Below are 19882 nucleotides of genomic sequence, written 5' to 3'. Positions count from 1 at the left end.
TGGACATATATGTGATGCAAATATGGGTAACATCTGAACTGGTATCTAATTTATATCTTAGTGTCCAATATTGTCATGAATACTGCATCTTTAAGCTCATAATGTGTGTGAGTTGTGGGCTGGTATTTAATTTGAATCTCGGGGTACACTATTGTGATTGATTCTGTATCTATCAATCGGTACCATGTGTCAGTTCTATCTGGTATTTAATTTGTAGCTAAGGCTGAACTAATATGAGATTGACACAGTGCCTTTCAATCTGATACTGGGTGTGATTTTGGACTGGGAATTATTTATCTGCCGGTCAGTGGTGCTGAGTTGTTGTGAAATGGAAATTCCGTCTGTCTCTCCTGCTCTGTTTGACTGTTGGATTGGGATCAGTGTAGGATTAAATATTTCTGCTTGTCTGAGAATGTGGGACTGATGACCTGTCTGTGTCTCTGTGCTCTGTGAGTGATAATGTACATACTGTGTGTGAGAAGGAGCTGGCTGCACTGTTCCTTGTGCCTCGAGTGGAGGAAACATCACACTGATTCTGGGTCCTTCAAGGATTTGCCTCTGGAAGAAAAAGTATCTCTTGTAATTCAAGAACAGGTGAGGTAGAAAATACAAAAGTGATCAATTGAATCTCTCTGTTAATAATCATTGTAATATCCACAAATGAAAACCAGCGATACAAACAGTGTCAGTGTCTGACTCCACTGCAGTACTGCAGCACTCAGCTTCTGCACACCAGGTGTGTTGGGCTGTTTTACAACAATTTAGTGACATCCAAACACGGCCCACCCCCTGCACTGATCCATCAATGGGACGACCCGATGGGGCGGGGAGCTTTGCACATATCAGATTTCTAATCCCCTCTCCCTTGGGATGAACCATTCAACCGAAACAAAACAGCCACTGTTTAAAATGTGTCCTTCAAACTTCTCACATGATGCCTGCAATAGATGCTCTTTGTATAACACCCCACATCCTTACTGTCCGGCTCTGTTTACTGTTCAATAACAAACAAGAAATGTTAATGGGCGGGTTTAAAAAAAAATCAGATTTAATACCTGCCACAAATCACAAACACGCTCACACTGCACATTGTCCGGTTTCAGCAATTTGTTCCGAACTGTTGCAGTTCTGCTTCCGGCCAGTAGATGTCCCCAAACCCCGGGTCATTGAAGTTTGCAGATGAGAGAGGGACAGAAGATAAACTCATTCTTCACATTATATTGCACGGGTGGGATTTAGAAAAACTGGGAATGGAGACGAGCTGTAAGTACATTTTGTTGGACCAAACACTACTTGTAATGCTGTGTTAAATTCTGTAATTGATTGAGGGGATACTGTCTATACTGAGGAAGACTGGGACAAAATCAGCTTGCAGAACGGCCGTGTCAATGGCCATTGAATTTCAATATAGAAAGGTGTGATGTGGGGCATTTCGCTGGGGGGAATAAGGAGACCACATACTGCTTGGAAAATAAGAGTCTAAATGGGGTAGAGGAGCAATGTAAATCATCCTGAGAAATCAGAGACAAACACTGTGCAATATACAGTGAAATATAATGGGGCAAATTCACAACTATCGAATGAGTGAAACAAAAACTTTATTATGAATCAATTGTCTTCATTTTTCACCGTCAAAAAGTGCAAAAATACGAGAGTAAAAGTTACAGACAGAAACTTTCCTCACATTGCACATTGTCCTGTTTCTGCAACCATGACAGATCATGTGAATTTGTTCCCTCATTACAGTTGTCGATTACCGCCAGTAGAGGTCAGTCTCTGGTACTGTATATGAGAGTGGGATTTATTCTGTATATTTCAGTCTCTGGTACTGTATATGAGAGTGGGATTTATTCTGTATCTGTCAGTCATTGTTACTGAGTGTGAGCATGGGGTATATTCTGCATCTGTCAGTCTCCAGGTACTATATATAATTGATGCATTCATTCTGTATCTGTCAGTCTCTGGTACTGTCTGTTGTGGGATACATTCTGTATCTGCCATTCTCTGCTACTTTATCTCAGTGTGGGATTCATTCTGTAATTCAGTCTCTGAGACAATGTGCAAGTCTGGATTCATTCTGTATTCTTATTTCAATTTGCAGTATCGTATTTGATACTGTATCTTTAACACTTTAAATTATATACAGTTCTTCATCGAGCATTTAGTTTGTTAATGTGGATACATTTTCGATTTTCTTTAATCAAACGACGTGTGTGAGTTTTGGAGTAGTATTACATCTTAATCTCTGAAGTCGATTGTGAATGATAATGTACCTTTCAATCTGTTCACAGTGAAATTACTGGACTGGTATGTAATGTGTATTTCATTCTGCAATAATTCTGTATCTGAGTCTAACACTGTAGGTGATTTTTGGACTGGTATGTAATATGGAGCTCATCCTGCACTAAAGGAATTGATACTGTATCTATCAGTCTGATACTGTATGAAATTTTTGGACTGATGAGTAACATACAGATCAGTCTGTGTTAATGGAATTGATATTGTATCTTTGAGTCTGATACGGGATGAGATTCTTGGACTGCTATATAATGTGTGGCTCAGTCTGCACTAATTGAATCGATTCTGTATCTTTCAGTCTAAAATTGTATGAGATTGTTGGACTGATATATAATGTTGAGCTCAGGCGGTGCTAATAGAATTTAAATTATATCTTCCAGTCTGGTCATTTGTGAATTTTAGACTCGTATGTAATGTATAGCTCAGTCTGTACCAATGGTATTGATAATGTTTATTTCAGTATCACACGAGTATTTACCAATATATCTAATATGTAGCTCAGTCTGCACCAATAGAATTGATACTGTATCTGTAAATCTGCCACTATGAGATCTTTGAACTGGTCTGTAAAGTGTAACTCAGTCTGTAGTAATGTGACTGTGACATTCATACTGTATCTGTAGTCTCCAGTACAGTCTGTGAGTGTGGGATTCATTCTGTATCTGTCAGTCTCTGGTACTGTGTGTGTGTGGGATTCATTCTGTATCTGTCAGTCTCTGGTACTGTGTGTGAGTGTGGGATTTATTCTGTGTCTGTCAGTCTCTGGTACTATGTGTGAGTGTGGGATTCATTCTGTATCTGTCAGTCTCTGCTCTGTGTGTGAGTGTGGGATTCATTCTGTATCTCTCAGTCTCTGCTCTGTGTGTGAGTGTGGGATTCATTCTGTATCTGCAGGTATCAGGCACTGTGTGTGAGTGTGGGATTCATTCTGTATCTGTCAGTCTCTGGTACTGTGTGTGAGTGTGGGATTCATTCTGTATCTGTCAGTCTCTGCTCCTGTGTGTGAGTGTGGGATTCATTCTGTATCTGTCAGTCTCAGGTACTGTGAGTGAGTGTGGGATTCATTCCGTATCTGTCAGTCTCTGCTCCTGTGTGTGAGTGTGGGATTCATTGTCTGTCAGTCTCTGGTACCGTGTGTGAGTGTGGGATTCATCCTGGATCTGCCATTCTCTGCTACATTATCTGAGTGTGGGATTCATTCTGTAATTCAGTCTCTGAGACAATGTGCAAGTCTGAATTCATTCTGTATTCTTATTTCAGTTTACAGTATCGAATTTGAAACTGTATCTTTAATACTTTAATTTATATACAGTTCTTCATCTCGTGTTTAATTTGTAAATATAGATACACTTTTCGATTTTCTTTAATCAAACATGTGTGAGCTTTGGAGTAGTATTACATTTTTATCATTCACAATAGAGTTAAGAGATTATGTACCTTTCAATCTGTTCACAGTGAAATTATTGGATTGGGATGTAATGTTTAGCTCAGTCTGCAATAATGGGATTAATTCTGTATCTCAATCTGTTATTGTATGAGATTTATGCACTGGTATGTAATATGTAGCTCAGCCTGCACTAAAGGAATTAATACTGTATCTATCAGTCTGACTCTGTGAGATTTTTGGACTGGAATGAGATGTGTAGCTCAGTCTTCAATAATGGAAGTGATACTGAATCTTTCGATCTGATATTCTCTGTGATTTTTGGACTGGTGAGTAACATGGAGCTCAGTACGTGCTATGGAATTGATATTGTATCTTTGAGTCTGATCGGGTATGAGATGCTTGGACTGCTATATTATGTGTGGCTCAGTCTGCACTGATGGAATTGATAATGTATCTTTCAGTCTAATATTGTATGGGATTTTCAGTCTGGTATGTAATGTACAGGTCAGGCAGTGCTAAAAGAATTGATACAGTATCTTCCAGTCTGATCATTTATGAGGATTTTGGACTCGTATGTAATGTGTAGCTCAGTCTGAAACAATGGTATTGATAATGTTTATTTCAGTATAATACTCTCTGAGTATTTACTAATATATCTAATATGTAGCTCAGTCTGCACTAATGGAATTTATACGATATCTTTCAATCTGACACGATGATATCTTTGAACTGGTATGTAAAATGTAACTCAGTCTGCAGTAGTGTGATTGTGAGATTCATTCTGTGACTGTCAGTTCTTGATTCTCTTTGTGACTGTGGGATTCATTCTGTATCTGTCAGCATCTGGTACTGGTTGTGAGTGAGGGATTCATTCTGTATTGGTCAGTCTCTGGTACTGTATGTGAGTGTTGGATTCTTTCTGCATCTGTCAGTCTCTGGTGCTTTATGAGAGTATGGGATGAACTAATATCTGTCAGTCCTTGGTATTGTATGTGAGTGTGGGATGAACTCAGTATCTGTCAGTCCTTGGTACTGTCAGCCCGTTTGGGATTCATTCTGTTTCTGTCATCTCTGGTTCCATACTTGAGTGTGGGATTCACTCTGTGTCTGGCAACCTCTCGTACTGTATGTGTGCTTGGGATTCCTTCTGCATCTGTCAGTCTCTGCTACAGTATATGAGTGTGAGATTCATTCTGTGTTTGTGTGTCTCTGTACTGTATCTGAGTGTGAGATTCATTCTGTATCTGTCCATAATTATTCTCTCAGATTACATTATGGTATTCAATACTGTAGCTTTAATATCTTAATGTTAAAGTAGTTTTTCTCATTATTTAATTGGTAAATATGGATACACTTTAGGATTTGATGCTGGAGGTTTCAATCAGATAATTTGTATGATTTTGGACTACTATTAAATCTGTATCTCTGTCAGTATTGTTGTGAATGATAATATATCTTTCAACCTGATATGGTGACATTTTTGAATTGGTATATAATGTGTAGATCAGTCTGCACTGAAGGAATTGATACTGCATCTTTAAGTTTTATTATAAGATTTTTGGACTCGTGTGTAATGTGTGCTCACAGAATTGATACTTTATCTTTAAATCTCATACTATGAGTTTATTATAAACTGGTATCTAATGTGTTTCTCAGGTTACACAGTCACAGCATTTCTCAATCTGATACTGTACATGAGTTTTGGACTTGCAATTTGTATTCGAATGGTACACTATTCGAATGGATACTTCATGTATTAAACTCACGTGTGTGTGAGAGAGATTTAGGCAAGCATACAATTGGAATCTTGGGGTATCTGGGATTTAATTCATGGCTAAAGTTTTCCTTTTTCGAAATTGACAATCTGAAAGCATGACTTTGGACTGGGATTTTTGTATCCACCTGTCAGCGGGACTGAGTTCGGGGGAAATGGAACAGCGTCTGCCTCACCTGCTCTGTTTGAATGTTGGATTGAAAATGTGTCTCTGGAACTTGGGATCAGTGTGGGACTGACTACTTCTGCTGTCTGAGACTGTGGAGCTGATGATCTGTCTGTATCTCTGTGCTCTGTGAGTGATAAAGTACTTACTGTGTGTGAGAAGGAGCTGACTGCACTGTTCCTTTGCCTCGGATGGAGGAAACTTCACATTCATTCTGGCTCCTTCAAGGGTTTGACTGTAGAAAGAAACATATATCTTGTAACTCAAGAACAGGTGAGGTCGAAAATACAGAAGTGATCAGTTTAATATCTGTGAATAATTATTTTGAATATCCACAAATGAAAACCAGTGATACAAGCGGTGTCAGTGTCTGACTCCACTGCAGTACTGCAGCACTCAGCTTCTGCACACCAGGTGTGTTGGGCGATTTTAAAACAATTTAGTGACATCCCCTCCACTGATCCATGAATGGGACTACCCGATGGGGCAGGGACCTTTGTACAGGTCAGGTTTCTAATCTCCTCTCCCATGGGACAAACCGTTCAAATGAAAGCAAACAACCGCTGTTTAAATTGTGTCCTTCACACTTCTCACCTGATGCCTGCAATCAAAACTGCTTGTCTAACTCCCCACATCCTGACTGTTCACTGTCCAGTAACAGGGTGAGACTGGAACTAAACCAGGAACATTCACCACTGATTTGGGGAGAGAAAGCAGCAATGATTTTAAATAGCAGGTTCTTCCCATTCTGTCTCCCTTACCCTGGACACACCCTGGACACACACAGCCCGAGAATGACCTCTCCCTTCCCCCGCTCACTCCATGTTCCGGGACCAGTTCCTGATCCACTCCGCCTCTTACAAACAGCCCCCGGACTCCCCCTGACCTTCCCCCGGACTCAATGCCGATCTCTGAGCCCATCTGCGGACACGGTCCCGAAGCGATGAGCTGCTGTAACGAGGCTGCTCTTTGCTCCCTTCCCCCGGGGGCCGTGATCTCTCCATTCCCGGCTGTTTTAAACCATCTTCTTCCGCTCACTGAGGGAATGGCGCCCACAGGCCGAGCTGGGGGAGGGGAGCGCGCATGCGCTCTTCTGCTCACCAACAACCAGCGCTGGGGGCGGGGCTGAGTCACGCATGCGCAGATATCTGGTTGAATTCCCAATACAAAAATCGATGGAAACTTTCCCCAATTGGAATTTTTCAGAGTCTGAGCAAAGGAAGTGGGTCTGGGGGAAAGGTCAGAGGGAATGGGGTCCACAGGCAGTGCAGGAACAGGCACCAGAATGGAAAACAGATGGGATTCCACCAGTGCCCAACGCTGGAATCCAGACTGACTTTACAATCTCTAACTATTAAACTAGATGTTTCCATCCCTGCTGTTTCTCTCGGTATCTTTTGATGGTAAAGAGCCTTTCAGTGATAAAGTGGGCGGCTCTGAAATGAGCCAATGGGCTCTGTTCATTCTTGGACTCTTTACTGATAAAACTGACGCGTGAGGAAGAAACTGGAGGAAGGATTTCTCAAACCAATCCTGGAAAACATGGAGGAAAGAGTGAGTCGGTGTGTTTGTCGGGACCATGTAGGATTAATATCCGATAGCAGAAGTCCCAGATTAATTTAATCAGAGTGATACTCTCGATGACTGAGAGTAATACCGAACGTCCCTCTGCTGCAAAACAGAATATAGTACAACAGGCAAGAGAGAGTCAAATGTGGCCCATTGTTTTTTCACTCTCTGAACTGAGGGTGGGATTAATAGTGTGTCTGCCTCTGGTCCAATATCAGTGAGAGATGAGATTGCATCTTTTGTCTCTCCAATGGGATCTTTCTGGATAACACTTGGCTTTGCAGCTCAGTCTGCAACTGATACTCTGGCACTGTGTCTCTCCGCGCTGTCTCTCACCGTATCTGTCTCGCTTTATCTCGCTTTCTGGTGCTGGAGATGAACACACTGATAGGAAGTGTAAGACTGACAGTGTATGTTTGTCTTTCTCTAATGCTGGACATGAAGGTGTGATATTGTCTGATATAAAACAGAGGGAATGGGATGTCCGGGCCGGGCCTCACTGTAACTGGGGATGTGTTCGGCTCCAGTCCCAGTTCAAGGTCATCATCTTTTCACAGATTGAGGGCAAGTGTCTCTGTGAGAAGGTAACACTGGTGGAGAAACTCCGCGTCATAACTCAAACCCCAACAGATGAGATTCTCAACATCAGCTGGAATAAAGTGTTTGTGAACTGCTGAACCCGTCTGGGAGGGAATGTGTGGGGAGATAGAATCGGGTCTGGGACTGAAATGGAAGGAGGCGGGTTGACTTGTTAACGAAGGGACTGTATTTCGGCAGGAATATTACTGACTGTTAATTGCAACGGGGCTTATTTAAAAGCTCCGGATTTCTGGAAATCTTTGAATATGAAGCCCGAGTCTGTAAGGGTTTGTGCGGAGCGCTGTGTTTCGGTTCTATTATCGATAAACGGTTTGTAATTGGCGGATGGAGAAAGCTGGAGGTGGAGCTGGAAGATCAGAGGCCGCTCTCTGCTCTGTTTTTCACTGTCTCCTCCGCTCCCTCCCTCTCTGTTCAATCCCCCATATGGAACCAAAGCGGATAGCTGGACTCTAAACTAGGTTCATTAGTCAACAAGACGAAAGGCGAGTAATGTTTCTGATCTCCTGAGCACCAGGCAATTCACTGTTATTTGTTTCTGTGCAGAGTTACATTTCAATGATTCCCCAGTGTGTTTAATGCGTTATGTAAATAATCTAACAAAATAGAACAGAAAGGGAGCGAAGCGCTGAATCCCACAGATGTAGAAAGGTTAGTCGAGCAGTTCTGGTGATGCTTTACGAGCCCAGCATGGCAAGTATTTCAAATAAACACAAGAAATCTGGTGATGTGTGGACTGGGGTCCATAAGTCACCATTTAAATTACCGGACTGTGGTCGGTGCCCTGACTCCAGTCCCATTAATACCTCATCTCGGCTACAACGAGAATAAAGCAGCTCAAAGCCACGCTGGTAGCATGATATCAGCGTCTCCCTTCAGACAGTAACCAGCCCTTTCACAGATACAGTGGGTGGCTCTGAAAAGAGCCTTTACATCGAGTTACATCGAAACTACAGCACAGAAACAGGCCATTCGGCCCAACTGGTCTGTGTTGCCGTTTATGCTCCACACGAGGCTGCTCCCTCCCTACTTCATCTAACTCTATCAGAATACCCTTCGATTCCTTCCTTCCTCATGTGTTTCTCTAGCTTCCCCTTAAATGCACCTGTGCTATTTGCCTGAGCTGCTCCTTGTGGTAGCATTTTCCACATTCTAACCACTCTTTGGGTAAAGCAGTTTCTCCTGAATTCCCTATTGGATTTATTAGCGACTATTTTATATTTATTACCTTTAGTTTTGGACTCCCCACAAGTGGAAACATTTTCTCTATGTCTACCCTATGAAACCCTATCATAAGACCTCTATCAAGTCACCCCTCAGCCTTCTCTTTTCGAGTGAAAAGACCCCCAGTCTGTTCAGCATTTCCCAATAAGAATATCCTCTCATTTCTCGTATCATGAGAATCTTTTTTGCACCTTCTAAGTCCTTTATATAATATGGAGACCAGAACTGTGCACAGTACTCCAAGTGTGGTCGAACCAAAGTTCCATACTATTTTAACATAACTTCTTTGATTTTCAATTCTATCTCTCTAGAATGAATCTCAGTGTTTGATTTGCCTTTTTGTGACCTTATTAACTTGCGTCGCTACTTTCAGTAATTTTTATATCTGTACCACGAGATCCATTTGCTACTCTAGCCCGTTTCGACTCTTATTATCCAAGCAGTGTGTGACCTCCTTATTCTTCATTCTGCAACTTTATTAATGTCCTCTTGCATTTTGATGCATTCTTCCTTTGTATTAACTACATCGCCCAATTTGTTGTCGTCCACAAATTTTGAAATTGTACTTCCGATTCTCGAGTCCCGAATTGTTCATGTAAATTGTGAACGGTGGTCCTAACACCGATCCCTGTGGAACTCCGCTTCCCACCTTTTTGACAATCTGAGTAACTACCCTTAACCTCTATTCTCTGTTTTCTGTTTTGATGCCAGCTTGCAAACCATTCTATCACATGTCCCTGAACCCACGTGCTCTGAACTTAGCCATGAGTGGACAATGCATTGCCTTATCGAAGGCCTTCGGAAAATCCAAATATATTGCATCAACTACATGAACCTTGCTCTCCTTGGGTCTCTCTCAGAGTGTTTACACTGCCCGCTCACCCTCACTGATATTCTATCTTTGAACTGCTGTAATATTGTCCTTTAGTAATATTGCTGCTCCTCCTCCTTTCCCTATTTCTCTGTCCTTTCTAACGATCTTATAGACTTGAATATGAAGCTGCCATTCGTGCCCAGCTGGTAGTCAGGTCTCCATAATGATTTAATGTAATTATCTAACTTTACTCAATGGCTGATGTGAGCTGCGGCAAAATGTATTTCCAGCCGGTCAAGTATTGCAGGTATCGACTGTCTCTTCAGTCCGATATCAGGTGAAGAATTACTGGCTGTTGTGTAATTTCCATTGATTGGGGGTTGGCGTCATCGACTGTGCGGAAACGAGAACTGCAACAGAGCGAGAAAGGATCCGTCAGAAACCAGTTTCAATGAAGAACAAAATCCAACAGCCTGCAGTGTCTGTTCAGGGTCTGATGTTTGAGAGCAATTTGATCATCCCTGATTGTCAGCGATGGTGGTATAGTGGTGAGCATAGCTGCCTTCCAAGCAGTTAACCCGGGTTCGATTCCCGGCCATCGCATTTCAGTATTCTTATTAAATTATTTCCATCATTAAGTTTGCCATCGAATTTGTTGCAGTTCAGCTGGATATTGTTTCCAAAACATAAACTGGTATAATTACAGCAAAATGTTTACAACGTTAATTTATTTTTCCTATAGAAGGAATAGATTACAAATATACTGGAAATAGTGAGCTACCAAGGGTCTAACGAGAGTGAGGAAGGCAAATGATATGTTCGCTTTTATTGCAAGGGTGTTGCAATATAAGAGTAATAAGGACTTGCTGCAATTGTACAATGAGGAGATATTGTGTAAAATTGGCCGATATTCGCTGGAGTTTAGAAGAATGAGAGATGATCGCATTGAAACGTGTCAATTTTTTAGACGGCTCGACAGGGTAGATGCGGAGAGGCTGATTCCCCTGGCTGGAGAGTCAAGAAATTGAGGTCAGAGTATCAAGATCAGTGGTCGGCCATTCAGCATCGACATGAGGAAAAAATTCTTCACTCAAAGGGTTGTGAATCTTTGGAATTCCTCCCCCAGAGGGCTGTGGATGCTCAGTCGTTGAATATATTGAAAGCTGAGATCGATAGATTTTTGGACGCTAATGGCATCAAGGTATGTGGGGATGGGGCGAGAAAGTGGAGTTGAGGTCGAAGATCAGCCATGATCTGATTGAATGGCGGAGCAGGCTCGCGTATCGTATGGCCTACTCCTGCTCCTATTTCTTATATTCTTATGTAGAGAGCCTTATATCCAAGTGTGCTGATGACACTAAGTTAGGTAGCACCGTAAACATTATAGATGGGAGCAGAAAGTTGCAAAGGGACATTGATAGATTCAGTGAGTGGGCAAAACTGTGGCAGATGGAGTTCAACGTGGGGAAGTGTGAGGTCATCCACTTTGGACCATAAAAAGATAGGTCAGAGTATTTTCTAAAGGGCAAGAAACTAGGAACTGTGGATGAGCAGAGGGGTTAATGAGACCAAGTACAGAATTCACTAAAAGGTGCAAAAATAAGTTAAAATGGTCATGGTATTTTGATGTTTATTTCAAGGGACAGGAAATAAAAATGAGTGGCAGTTATGTCACAGTTATTCAGAGCTCTGGTTAGAGCTTATTTAGAGTATTGTGTTCAGTTCTGGGCACCGCACCTCTGGCAGGATAAGAACATAAGGAATATGAGCAGGAGTAGGCCTTACGGCCCCTCGAGCCTGCTCCGCCATTCAATGGATCATCTGCTCTTAACTGCCCGATCCCCATATCCCTTGATTGTCTTGTCCAAAAATCTATCAAACTCAATCTTGAATACACTAAACGACTGAACATCCACAACCCTCTGGGGTGGAGAGAACTGTATCGACGAAGATAAAGGGAATGAAATGAACTGTGTCATACAGTTACATTTCGCTGCTCTGTCTGACCATTTTAGTCACGACTTCCCTGCAGAGGGATTTGAAAATTCGATGGAAAAGCGTTGGGTGAAAGATCCTTTTGCTTTCGAAAATCCTGAATCTATAATGAAGCTAAATTTGATGCCTGATCAAGAAAACGGGCTGATGCGACTCACCTGTGACAGCGCACTGAAAACACGCCTCAAGTCATTCAGTTTGTCTTATTTTTGGATCAGTGCTTTCAAAGATTATCCACTGTAAGTAAGATTAGTGTTCTGTTGTTCCTGCCGTTCACAAAAACCTACATCTGCGAACTGGGATTTTCGACTTTGAGAAGGTTAAAAACAAGAGAAAGAAACCGACTCAACCCTGCCTGATATGCGTGGAGCGCTTTCATCTTGTGATCCAGATTGGAACGAGATCATGAACAACAGGCAGACACATCCGTCACATTAAGTAAGTGAAACTCAACCTGAACTTTTATTTACTGTATTGACACAATATTTCAAATGTTTTTCAAGTAACGTCGATGTCTAATTTTAGTTATTACTTGAAATGAAGTGAAGAGCATGGACTGACCTTTATTGGGATTTGATGAAAACTCCAGCCGGAAGATATTATTGTTTTGGATCCCTGGGGGAAGTGTTTTCCTTCCACTGGGTCACGAGGAAAAATGTTTGTGAAACACTGTTCCACATTGTACGGTCAGTGTCTGTTCAGCAAACCGACCCTCAATTCCTCAGTCCGTATTTCGAGAAACGCTTCTGTGCGCGACGCCGGCAAAAAAACACTGACCGACTCCCGGTGACTAATGGCGGCCGGAAGCCCCACAATCCCCCGCGCCCCAGAAACCCGTCCATCTCTCCAAGGCGCTGATTTCGCGATCAGACTGCGCATGCTCCCCAGGCCCGCCCTGCATTCTGGGAGCGCTTCGGTCCTGCAGTTTGTCGCGAGTCGGACTCGGTGGAAACAGGAGAAGAAACCGGGAAGCGGCGGGTGGGACGAGGGAGGCGCTGGATGAGGGGTTTAATGGTGCTAAGGGCACCCGGGCCGCCCGTCCGCCGGGCCCCCCGGCTCTGATTCGGGTTCTGAGCCGCACTCGGTGTTGCTGAGACTCCGCTCGGCCCCGCTCAGTGTCTCGGACCAGCACCGCGCATGCTCTGGCCATGGGCCCTTCCCGCGCCTGCGCGCTGATCCCCTTCGAATTCAGGTAGAACGTATTCTACCGCGCGGGGCATTTTGGGTAAGATTATCGCCATTGTAAAACCCTCTTGCCGATATTTCTGTGATGGGGTGTGAAAGGGCGAGGTTTACCAATCAAAAGCAAAATACTGCGGATGCTGGAAATGTGAAACATAAAGAGAAAATGCTGGAAATCCTCAGCAAGTCAGGCAGCATCCGCGGAGAATGAAACAGAGTTAACGTTTCGGATTAGTGTTAAGGTTTTGTCAGAACTTGAAGAAGTGAAAGAATTAACAGTTTTTAAGCAAGGAGAGAGGCAGGGAAAGAGGGGGCGGGGAGGGAAAGAACAAAAGGGAAGGTCTGTGATAGGGTGGAGGGCAGGAGTGATAAAGCAAAAAAAGGGATGATGCTGCAAGGAAAGGAGGGTGGTAATGGGTCAAGTAAATAAACAAAGGATGACTCCAGAGGAGCTTTCAAGGGCTGCAGTCAGTTGGATGTGTGAATGAGGCCGTGAGCCAAAGGAAGCGAATTTGAAGCGGAGAGAGAGATAAGCTGTGTAACCGGGCGCAAACACTCATCCACAGCCCAGATATCACTTCTTTCCCACTTGGCGTGAAAGGACTACATTAATTACAATAATCCATGTTATTTGATTTTGAATAGTTTAGTTTCTAAATTGAATCATGTTTCTCCAATTATATTTCCCAACTCAGATTCAAGGCCTCCAACCCAACCCAAATGTTGGAGATGGTGCGATGGGTTTGGGTTTCAGCACAGGGAGGAGGGTGAGTGTGTGAGACGGGGATTTACAGTCTGGGGGAATGAGCAGGAAGAATGTTCCATAGAAACTAGAATTGCCTGTTCTGAATTTCTATCCTGTATTCACAGTGAGGACTTTTGTAAACTCCAGTGCACTGATTGTGGAAAGAGCTTTAACCAGTTCCACAACCTGTAAAAACATCGCGCCATTCACAGCGGGGAGAAACCGGACACATGTTCTGTGTGTGAACGAGGCTTCAACTGATCGTCCAACCTGGAGAGACACAAGGACACCCGTAGGATGGAGAAACCGTGGAAATGTGGGGACTGTGGGAAGGGATTCAATTACCCGTCCCAACTGGAAACTCATCGACGCAGACACACTGGGGAGAGGCCGTTCACCTGCTCCGTGTGTGGGAAGGGATTCACTCAGTCATCCCACCTGCAGACGCACCAGCGAGTTCACACTGGGAAGAGGCCATTCACCTGCTCCATGTGTGGGAAGAGATTCACTCTGTCATCCAGCCTCATTGAACATCAACTTGTTCACACTGATAAGAGATCTCTTAAATATTTTGACTGTGACAAGAGTTTAAAAAGCAGAAATGAGCTGCTGAAACTCCAACGCACTCACACTGGGGAGAGGCCGTTCACCTGCACTGAGTGTAGGAAGGGATTCACTCAGTCATCCAACCTGCTGACACACCAGCGAGTTCACACTGGGGAGAGGCCGTTCACCTGCTCCGTGTGTGGGAAGGGATTCACTCAGTCATCCAGCCTTATTGAACATCAGCTTGTTCACACTGATAAGAGACTTTTCAAATGTTCTGTCTGTGATAAGAGCTTTATAAGAAAAAGTGATCTGCTGACACACCAACGCACTCACACTGGGGAAAGGCCGTTCACCTGCTCTGTGTGTGGGAAGGGATTCACTCAGTCATCCAGTCTACTGATACACCAGCGAGTTCACACTGGGGAGAGGCCGTTCACCTGCTCCGTTTGTGGGAAGGGATTCACTCAGTCATCCAGTCTACTGATACACCAGCGAGTTCACACTGGGGAGAGGCCGTTCACCTGCTCCGTGTGTGGGAAGAGATTCACTCGATCATCCCACCGGCTGAGACACCAGCGAATTCACACTGGCCAGAGGCCGTTCGCCTGCTCCGTGTGTGGGAAGGGATTCACTCAGTCGTCCAGCCTTCTGACACATCAACTCGTTCACACTGATAAGAGACCTTTTAAATGTTCTGACTGTGAGAAGAGCTTTAAAAGAAAAAAGGATCTACTGACACACCAACGTACTCACACTGGGGAGAGGCCGTTCACCTGCACTGAGTGTGGGAAGAGATTCAGTCAATCATCCAACCTGCAAACACACCAACATATTCACAATGGGGAGAGGCCGTTCACCTGCTCCGTGTGTGGGAAGAGATTCACTCGGTCATCCTACCTCATTGAACATCAACATGTTCACACTGATAAGAGACCCTTTGAATGTTCTGACTGTGGGAAGAACTTTAAAAGAACAAGGGATCAATTGAGACACCAACGTATTCACACTGGGGAGAGGCCGTTCACCTGCTCTGTGTGTGGGAAAGGATTCACTCTGTCATCCAGCCTACTGATACACCAGCGAGTTCACATGTGACTGCAGGGTTCTGCTGTTATTACTGCTGTTAATCACATGCAGGACTCAACCGTGTTCATTCTGGCAGTTGGGGATTGTTTCTGATGTTAATAATCCATTTAACAGGTTTGCAGTATTAGAATTCTGTAAAAGTGTCAAATAAATCAGCTTTCTTTTAAACACAGTCTTTCTCGTCCTTGATATCTCGATGATAAGACAAGGTGATTGAGGACTTATGATGAAGTAAGTGGAATCCATCTTAGAACTGAGTTCCTCCACCTTTTTGAAAGATGGATCCACAAGATGTCCAAGGCTGACAGGACAGAAAATTCTATTATATCACAGGGTCCACTTCAATCAGCCTGCGCAGATTTCCACTACCCTTGTGTGGGAAAGAGATTCCTGATTTCACTCCTGGACGCCCTAACTCTAAATTTAAGTTTATGCCCTCTTGCTATGGATTCCCCCATCAGAGAAAATAGTTTGTATTTCTACCCTAACGAATCCCTTTATAATTTTAAATATCTGGATCAGATCACCTCTCAACCTTCTAAACTCAAGGGAATGCAAACCAAGGGAATACAACCGGTCCTCATTAATTTGACCCTTCAAGCCTCAGTGTCATTCTGGTGAATCCGCACTGTCTCCCCTCCAAGGCCAATATATCCTTGGTGAGGATCAGTACTCCAGATGGGCTCTGACCAAGGCTCTGTAGAACTGAAGCGTCACTTCCTCCCCTTTGTATTCCAGGCCTCGAGATAAAGGCCAACATTCCTTTAGTCTGTGATTATTTTTGTATCTGTGCACTAGCTTTTAGTGATTTGAGTACATGGACACACAAATCCCTTTGCTCCTCCACCGATCCCAATCTCTCACTTCAAGAAAATACTCCAATGTTTCCTTCTTGCTTCCAAAGTGAATGATCTCACTCTTCCCCACATTGAACTCCATCTGCCACAGTTTGTCCATTCACTTAAACTATCCCTTTGTAACTTCCTGCTCCCATCTGCACCACTTACTGTGCCTCCTAACTTAGTGTCACCTGGAAACTTGGATCTACAACTCTCTATTCCTTCATCCAAGTTATTGATGAATATGGGGAAAAGCTGAGGCCCCAGTACAGATCCCGGGGGTCACCACTTCTCACATCCCGCCAATCAACGAACGTTCCTTTTATCTCTACTCTCTTCTCCGACCTCCCAACCAATTCCAACACAAGTCACAAGGTCACTATCAATTCTGTGTATTTTTATTGATTCTATTAATCTCTTGTGCTGAACGTTATCAAATGCCTTCTGGAAGTCCATACAGACAACATCCATAGACGCTCCCCTGTCCACCTTGTTAATTACCTCAAAAAATCCAACTGGATTAGTCAGACATGACCTGCCCTTCACAAATCCATGTTGACTCTCTTTGATCAGCTCAGACTTGATCAAGTGCTCAATCATTTTGTCTCTGATGATAGATTCCAGTAACTTCCCCACAACTGACCTTAAATGGACAGGTCTGTATTTTCCTGGTTTCTTCCTCCCTCCTTTCTTATATAACGGAGTGACGTTTTCAATTTTCATCTCCAAGGGCACAATTTCTGAGTCCGGAGAGCATTGGGAAATTATGACTAATGCATCTGCAATTTCCCCTCCCGTTTCCTTTAATACCCTGGGGTGGAAACCAACAGGTCCTGGAGATTTGATTCTTTGCTTGAAGTTATTTATTTATCCGATTGTGTATAACAGGACTGAGTGTCCCAGCACCGACTGTGTACATAACAGGACTGAGTGTCCCAGCACTGACGGTGTATGTAAAAAGACTGAATGTCGCAGCACTGACTGTGTATATAACAGGAGCAAGTTATAGTCCAGCAATTTTATTTTAAATTCGTCAGGTGAACGATTCACCTGACGAAGGAGGAAGCCTCCGAAAGCTTGTGAATTTAAAATAAAATTGCTGGACTATAACTTGGTATTCTAAAATTGTTTACAATTGTCAACCCCAGTCCATCACCGGCATCTCCACATCATATATAATAGGCCTGAGCGTCCCAGCTCTGACGATATAACAGGAATCTGTATCCCAGCATTGACTGTGAGTATCAGAGGACTGAGTGTCCCAGCACTGACTCTGTGTGTATCAGACGACCGACTGTCCCAGCACTGATTATGTGTCTTACAGGACTGACTGTCCCGGCACCGACTGTGTCGATAACAGGATTGACTGTCCCAGCACTGTCTATTCTTCCAGTCTACATGGGCTGTGGAGGAGATAAATGGGTGGGTTAGAATCCATAATCGGGTGGAATGACATGGGGTTGTCCGTGGAGATTAAATCGGTTGGAAGAGATTACAGAGATATGGAGGGGGAGAGGACAATGGTGGGACTTGAACACGAGGATGAGGATTTTAAAATCGAGGCTTTGCCGGACCGGGAGCCAATGTAGTAACACACGAACAGAAACTTACGGTTCACTGCCCGGCAGACAGGTGGAGAAGACATTGGTGTCCGCGGGGGAACAGTCAGGGTCACAGCAGCAGTCGAGTTCGGAGAAACCGCCAGTCAGGTCACAGGTACAAATGGGAACTGCTGGAACAAGACACACACAGTGAGATCTTACAACAGAGCACGGACGGTCTCAAAGACCACCTCCCTCCATTGTCTGAATCCACGATCACCGTCTTCACCATCTCCCAAAATCAATCTGCAGACTTATCCTCCCACTGCTTTCTACTCACCGAATTACAGCTTCCAGATACCCAGCACAACCCACTTAATAAATAATAATTATTATACGGAGAGAATAGAGAAGCTGGGATTACTCCCTTTGGAGCAGAGAAGGTTCAGGGGAGATTTACCAGAATGATTCCGGGGATGAAGGACTTCAGTTAGCGGGAGAGACTGGAGAAGCTGGGATTGTTCTCCTTAGAGCAGAGAGGGTTAAGGGAAGATTTAATAGAGGGGTTGAAAATGAGGAGGGGTTTTGATGGAGTCGATGGGGAGAAACTGTTGCCACTGGCGGGAGGGTCGGTAACCAGAGGACACAGATTGAAGGGAATTGGGAAAAGAGCCAGAGGGAGATGAGGAGAATGTTTTTGGGCAGCGAGTTGTTCTGATCTGGAATTCACTGCCTGAAAGGGCGGTGGGAGCAGATTCAATAATAACTTTCAAAAGGGAATCGGGTCAATCCTTGAAGGGGGGAAATTTGCGGGACTGTGGGGAAAGAGCAGGGGGGAGTGGGACTAATGGGATCGCTCTTTCACAGAGCCGGCACAGGCACGATGGGCCGAGCGGCCTCTTTCACAGAGCCGGCACAGGCGCGATGGGCCGAGCGGCCTCTCTCTGTGCTGTTTGATTCTCGCTCACTTTTGGGCTCCGACCCACGGCCCGTTTGACGGGGAGGCGGGAGAGTGACTCCCCCCCCGAGCCCAGCTCGACACCGGGCGCTGACAGAGTGGAGATTCACGGGGCCCGCAGGAGGCCCCGAGTAACTTCCCCCGTCACCCCCCCCCTCCCCCACCACCCCGCTCTCCCCTCTCAGGCCACTCCCGGTGCCGGCCCTCCCTCTGTGGGCTTCGCCCCCGCCCACAGCAGCACCCGCAGGGAACGCGGCAGAGGGACCGCGCTGCGCATGCGGCACGTACGCGTCGTGACATCAACGCGCAAAGATGAGAGACGCTGCCGCGTGTCACGTGATGGGAGGAGTCAGCCCAGGAGGCGTTTGGCGGGGGTGGAGTGATGGCCGGGTGCGGGGTTGGGTGGGGGGGGCGGGGGGTGAAGGTGAGAGCTGTCAATCAAAGGGCCCGGAGTCAGCACTCACTGCGCACAGGTTTTGGAGAATTTGTTCAAAAATGCAAAATCTGCAACCATGAAATAAAAATAGAAATGTACAAAAAGGAGAAAAAATTGCAAATGCAATAAGCTGAATTAAAACTGAAATGTCCAAACTCACATAAGGCTGATGATCTGGGTCCTCCTGATTTATTAGTCTTCTCTCCCTGAGGCACAGGATGAGCACAGTGCTTGAATGCATTTTAAGGCAGATGGTGCTGGATGTATGGAATGGACCAGCAAGGGAGGCAGTGGGGCCTGATTGCATCAGCAAACTCCAGAGAGTTGGCTCAGTATCTGACAGCGATACCTTGGGATATGACAGACTAGAAATTGGGATTTTTTTTTTGTGCATGTGCACTAACTCTTAGTGATTGCTGTACCTGGACACCCAAACCCCTTTGCTCCTCTGCAGTCCCTAGTTTCTCACCATTAAGGAAATACTCCTATTTCTCACATGTTGCCTGCAATAGATGTTCTTTGTACAGCTCCCACATCTTTACTGTCCGTCAATATTTCCACTGTTCACTGTCAAATAACAACAGTCACGTCGAGACTGGAACATGTTTTTAATATTTCAAGATATACTTTATTTCATAAAATTCATGAAAGCACACAGCTCAATGTAAATATCACAGTTGCAATTCAAAGCAATAGAATAGATATCGTACACGCTACGATTC

The 19882-nt window shown here is 44.3% G+C and overlaps 2 protein-coding genes and 1 non-coding gene across 8 annotated transcripts in view; all 3 read left to right on the top strand.

Moving 5' to 3' along the window:
* LOC137318393 (zinc finger protein 3-like) overlaps nt 1-19882 on the top strand; it is a 626361-nt gene that overhangs the window by 372374 nt on the left and 234105 nt on the right. The gene's annotated exons all lie outside the window — the stretch shown is intronic.
* trnag-ucc (transfer RNA glycine (anticodon UCC)) lies at nt 10361-10432 on the top strand. The gene has a single exon. It is a non-coding gene; the product is annotated as a tRNA-Gly (tRNA).
* Nucleotides 14036-15526, top strand: LOC137318340 (zinc finger protein 271-like). Its single transcript, XM_067981225.1, has one exon. It carries the CDS (start codon nt 14049-14051, stop codon nt 15393-15395), a length of 1347 nt encoding a protein of 448 aa, XP_067837326.1. The 5' UTR covers nt 14036-14048; the 3' UTR covers nt 15396-15526.

The sequence above is a fragment of the Heptranchias perlo genome, unplaced genomic scaffold (assembly GCF_035084215.1).
Source record: "Heptranchias perlo isolate sHepPer1 unplaced genomic scaffold, sHepPer1.hap1 HAP1_SCAFFOLD_70, whole genome shotgun sequence".
In the NCBI taxonomy this organism is placed as follows: Eukaryota; Metazoa; Chordata; class Chondrichthyes; order Hexanchiformes; family Hexanchidae; genus Heptranchias; species Heptranchias perlo.
Note: the sequence above shows the minus strand (reverse complement) of the source record. Positions and strands in the feature narration are given on the sequence as shown.